The 5,921-nt window shown below is 36.2% G+C and overlaps 1 protein-coding gene across 4 annotated transcripts in view; it reads left to right on the top strand.

Annotated features, from left to right (window-relative positions):
• Window positions 1–2,841: 2,841 nt before the first annotated feature.
• The window catches only part of LOC107557714 (zinc transporter ZIP13), a 15,741-nt gene continuing 12,661 nt past the window's right edge, over window positions 2,842–5,921 (top strand). The window contains exons 1-3 of one of the 4 annotated variants that reach the window (XM_016241234.1): window positions 2,843–3,055; window positions 3,704–3,738; window positions 4,368–4,742. In XM_016241234.1, coding sequence (XP_016096720.1) covers window positions 4,376–4,742 — 367 coding nt within the window. In that variant the 5' untranslated portion in view covers window positions 2,843–3,055; window positions 3,704–3,738; window positions 4,368–4,375. Of the gene's footprint in view, window positions 3,056–3,703; window positions 3,739–4,348; window positions 4,743–5,921 lie in introns of all 4 variants that reach the window. The other 3 variants (XM_016241233.1, XM_016241232.1, XM_016241235.1) reach the window with 3 other exon arrangements.

The raw sequence follows: 5,921 nt of genomic DNA, 5'->3' as shown, positions 1-5,921 counted from the left end.
TTTTCTAAAGTTGGCAACCCTATCTGGGGCCCCCAAATTCACTAAAGCCGCCCCTGGATAGGGCCTAATAAATGTTGTGTTCTGTGTTTCAGACTTTACACATCAATCAACTGCGCCATCTTGTGGTCAGGAGCGGCATACATGATCAAACAGAGGGATAGTTCACCCAAAAATTAAAGATCTGTTATCATTTGAGGAGTTCATTTGCAAAATCGTTTTTAACGATTTTCAAAAATCATGTTTTTTTTATTGTGCATTCCAATTAATCTCAATCAAACTGCAGTTGGGTTATTTTGATTAGGTAAATCATAATGAATACATACTAGCTAACTAACACAATAAAACACAATGAAAATATGATAACAATAAAAAACATTTTTAAAAATTGAGTTATCTGTTTTTGCAAATAAACTAATTTATTCACACTCATGTCGTTCCAAAAGAATATATTTTGAAAAATGTTTTGTCCATGTATTGAAAATCAAAGTGGTCCAATGTTGTTGAACATATTCAATGTTAAATATGTTCTTCAATATATGCTCTTTTGTGTTCTGCAGAAGAAAGAATCTCATATACCCAGGTAAAAATAAAATATACTTGAATGTACTAAAAACTACTTAAATACAAGCAAGTACATTTGTAGCACATTCTTATTTGTTGTGCTAAATAAAATTGTAAAATTTACACACAATAAATACACTTATTAAAAGCATATTTACAGTAAAGTACATTCTCCAGACAGTGGTACTTACATGTAATATAAATGCACTAATTAGCACTAACACTTAAATCAATTTTAAGTGTAGTCAGATAAAGTAAACCAAATATACAGAAGTGTTTTATAAGTGCATTATTTAAGTGTGCTATGAACACTTTACATCAAATGTTAATGGATTTTTAGATATACTATCACTAAGTTCTACTTTAATGGATTTTCATGAAAAATACAGTAGAAATGTATTAATTACAAGTAAAACCCTGTGGTTGTTTACATTTACGTGAATTACATTTAAAGTCATTTTAATCAAACATATTATCTCTAACATTAAAATAGTTCATTTTTTAATGATGGAAAACCACAGCTCCATGAAGTGACTATAATAGGTCTAATTTTAGGATGTGTTAAACATTTTTGGTGGCAAACGTGCAGGTTAAATGTGTACTAAAATTATGATTTAACAGTAAGTATACTTTTAGCATAAAGTACATGTGCTATATTTTTTAAATGTGGAAAAAGTGCTACTAATGACATATTAATAATGTACTAGATTGTACTATTAAAGGACACCATTAACATGTCGCGAAGGTCGGCATCGAAAGTCTTGTTCTTGAAAGAAGGTGTCCCGAGTTTGAATCCTGGCTCAAGAACCCTTCCCAATCCCGCCTCCCTTTCTCTCTTCCACTTCGCTTTTAGTGTACTCTACACTGTACTATCACAATAAAGGCAAAAATGCCTAAATAAATAAAGTTACAATACATTTGAAATGTATTACTAATAGTATTACAAATACTTTATTTATATATTTATTATATATTATTCTTATATTTTAAATAATTCATAAGTCTATTTTCTATGTATGACGAGTATATTTAAAAGTGTATGAAAGATGGGTTCAAGTGGTAACTAAATAAAAAAAATGTAATACAGAGATAGTATATTAAAAGCACAGTGTAGTTCATATTTATGGTGTCTTAAAATAGCACAGTTGAGTATGCTTAGATGTTCTTAAGATTATCTTAAGTACTAAAAATATGTTTTACCATATTAAGTACAAAATTAGTCAATTAGTCAAGGACAAACTTCAACAACTTGAGTTAGAAAATTATCTTCACTTTCCACCCTTCATTTTTAATTACGTAGTAGTCAACAGTAACTGACAATACAAAGATGACCTAGAGAAGTTCATCAAGACAAACTTTGGAAAGGCCTTGTCTTACAACAAATTAAAAGTATTGATTTGTGAAGGTTATTATGTTGTTTCAATACTCTTGCCATCTGAATAGAGATTTGATTAAACTGAATACTTGGCAGACTAAAAATGAAGGTGTTCAGTGTGGTTGATAATGCATTGCATGGCGGTTGCTTGGATATTCCATGTGACTGCAAGGAGTTGCTGTGAGACAGACAGACAGACAGACAGACTGACTGACTGACTGACTGACTGACTGACTGATTGATTGATTGATTGATTGATTGATTGATTGATTGATTGATTGATTGATTGATTGATTGATTGATTGATTGATTGATTGATTGATTGATTGATTGATTGATTGATTGATTGATTGATTGATTGATTGATTGATTGATTGATTGATTGATTGATTGATTGATTGATTGATTGATTGATTGATTGATTGATTGATTGATTGATTGATTGATTGATTGATTGATTGATTGATTGATTGATTGATTGATTGATTAGAGAGAGAGACAGACAGACAGACAGACAGATAGATAGATAGATAGATAGATAGACAGACAGACAGACAGACAGACAGATAGACAGATAGATAGACAGATAGATATAGACAGACAGACAGATAGACAGTTAGACAGATAGATAGATAGATAGATAGATAGATAGATAGATAGATAGATAGATAGATAGATAGATAGATAGATAGATAGATAGATAGATAGATAGATAGACAGACAGACAGACAGACAGACAGACATGTTAAACACTATAAAGATATGGAAAATTTGTTTTGATAAAACGAGTCTGTGTTCGACCCCCAAAACGAATGTACTTTCTGCATTATTACCTTTTGCCATTTTTACAGCGGGTTAAACAACCATCTACATCCAGCACGTTCTCCACATGTTTGCTACTTGAGTCTCCTCCTCTCCCTGGTTAGCGCGCGCTCAGGCCAGGCCGCCCCTCTCTGCTCAGTCTGGAAATGCACTTCCGGTTGGTGAGACGTGGCTGACAGTGGAAAATCCTTCAGGAGGGAAATCAGGAGACTGTCTGCTGCAGTGCTCCTGCTCTTAGACAGAAGTGCCTGGATGGCAGGGTCAAGCCGGAGTAAAAACTGTAGGAATTTCAGCTGGGTAAGACAAAACGTTTGTTTATTTATCGCTGCTGCGAATCTTGTAGACAGTGATTTGTTTTTCAAGGCACGCAACTTTGTATCGAGGTAGTTTGCGTGCACCGTTGCTTTTTATCAGAAACATTGCAGCAACGTTGTGTTTTGCGAGTTTCTGCGTATAGACAGGCTACTCATCGCCCATAAGCATCACATAAAATTGACGATTTTGCCTTTGGGCCTTCTTGCTGTTTAATTAGTTAAGCAGCCAAACACAGAAACGTGGCAAACTTTGGAGTGTTTTTAAAGCCCAGCGGGGCTGGAATTTGTCCGGAATCTCGCCGCTCCCTCAACTCCTGCACGTCCACAGACCGTCCTCTGAATGTTGCATTTGCATTTTTGTCCAACCATAACGGACATTATTAGTGGCAGTCACAACTGTTTAAACTAAAGTATGTTGTTTTTACCTGTATATTCTTTACATATTTCTGCAATAAAGACAATTTGAACTCATGCAATGTTTCAATACTGTATATCAGATCAGCTGCTGAAGACCGGTGAACATATTTATCCTCATTATTATGGGTGCTAGTTATAAACTATTTGAAGGGATTGTGTTAGGCCTGCCTGACTCTAATGCATTATCTGATATCATGTTTTCATCTCTATGTAGATTATTTTCCCGTGTTGGCAGTAACGACCAAAAAGGTGTGGTGTTTTTTGTAGGCTGTGACTCACATTGCCATTGTCTTTTGAATGGCTGTCTTTTTATGTAGTGTGTACTGTGTTTTTTCGGGTGGTGGATAGGAGTGGAAGCACTTAGTCACCATAGCCATAGTCACCCTGGCTTCCCCTGGAATTTCAAATGTGTGTTTTATTTTAAATAAGTCTTTGGATGACATTGCTTGAAGACACTTTTGTATTTTGTTTAACAACATAAATTTCTTACAGACACAGTACATTAATTTTGAAGGTGTTGTTAACAAGTTGCTGTAAAAGAATTACAACACATATTGAACTTGTAAAGCAAATTAATTTGCATCCTTGTGGTAGTTGCTGTGGGAAAAATGTTTCAAATAATACATTTTAGAATTTATATGCATTCAATAGTAATACAGTTTTAGAGATGTAACTGTGCAAAAAAACAAAGAAATACACTACTGTTTGAGGACTGTAAGATTTTTTGTGTTTGTTTGTTTAAATTGTTTTGATTCGCTAACATAAACTAACTAGCCTATTTGTTTCATCTGGGACTAAGAAACCCTGAACCTCATTGAAGCTCAACTAATCTTTCCACTTCGGGAAATTTTGTTTGAAGGTTCCTCTCTGCCTTACAGCACCCTACATGTTTCTTCCAAGTACTTTGCGGAGGTCTGGGCTGATGAGCGCAGGACCTGAGAAGCCCGTTTGGGCATTTGCTGTGCTGCTCCTTGGCGCCGCCCTACTGGCATCATCCCTTGGTGGGAAGATGATGGCTCAGACTGCTGTGGCCCAAGCAAAGACTGCACCTGCAGGACCAGGACCAGGACCTGGACCTGGACCATGGGGCATTAAGAACCTTATAGACCTCCAGTACCTGGATGAGCTGTTCTCCATAGATAACCTAGATGTTTGGTTCTGCTCCCTTGTGGGATCGATTGCCGTCGGACTCAGTGGCATCTTTCCACTCTTAGTGATACCCAATGAAGCTGGAACAGCTTTGAAAACTGAGGGTAAGTCAAACTTATGCTTGCATGCTTTTGTGATATAGGTCTTCGGTGTATGTAAACAGCTCATTGTAACAGCTAATCTAGGATCAGGTTACATGCTAAGCAGATCAGGTAGAGGTAGCATTGTGTTACATTCAGAGCTGGTCCAGATATTCACAGCAGTGTCCTTATGCAGACTAATGAACAGAGATCTAGTATTTTGTGTCTCTTCTTTATTCATTCTATCAGAGATGGAAAAATTAGTCTTTCTGGCCCTGTGCAGGTCATCTATAGTTTGCGAGCAGAAAGGAAAAAATTAGGTGATTGTTCAAATGTTCTGGTCACACATCAGGCCTAGTGTGACAAATAGACACGTGTTTGTTATTAATACAAGCAAGAGAGAACCGGCTTGTAGACTGATTTAGGTCTTCAGTTGTTTGGTTACATTAAAGCAGAGCTCCTTTCACTTTAAGCTCATGTTCTCTGTGGGATTTTTCCCTGCTTATGCCTGGTTCCACTTTTTGTTTTTCGTACCATGGTAAAGTAATTTCCCAGCCACAGCTAGTCCAATTTAATTATTTTATTTATTATTTTATATTAAAGGGGTCATATGATGCTACTAAAAAGAACATTATTTTGTGTATTTGGTATAATGAAATGTTTATGCGGTTGAGGGTTAAAAAAACACATTATTTTCCACATACTGTACATTATTGTTTCTCCTCTATGCCCCGCCTTTCTGAAACTCGTCGATTTTTACAAAGCTCATCGGTCGAAAGGCAAGGTGTGCTGTGATTGGCCAGATGTCCAGTGCGTAATGATTGGCCGAATACCTCAAGCATGTGACGGAAATGTTACGCCCCTATCATACTGTGATGATGTCCTGTCAGGCCGGAGCGATGATTGAAAAGCATGAAAACCCATTATAAACGTTGCATCCAGTGGGGACATAATTACGGATTATAATGACTTACTGTCTTTTTACGCATTGCGTTGCATCGCACCACGTAAACATAAAACCATGTCTGCATTTGTGATCAGAGAAATGACAAACAACAAGCCCTACTCTACACTGCCCAAAAAACTCGCTTTAAATATATAAAACGTACTTACAGTCTGTGAGTTAGAACAGCCGGCAATGTAGTCTACTCTCCCAGGTTCAGGAAACAGACCTCCATAAAATGCGCTGGACACATCTGAATA

The sequence above is a fragment of the Sinocyclocheilus grahami genome, unplaced genomic scaffold (genome assembly GCF_001515645.1).
Source record: "Sinocyclocheilus grahami isolate Dianchi unplaced genomic scaffold, SAMN03320097.WGS_v1.1 scaffold615.1, whole genome shotgun sequence".
NCBI lineage: Eukaryota > Metazoa > Chordata > Actinopteri > Cypriniformes > Cyprinidae > Sinocyclocheilus > Sinocyclocheilus grahami.
The sequence above is the reverse complement of the archived record's forward strand: the minus strand, read 5'-3'. Positions and strand labels throughout refer to the sequence as shown.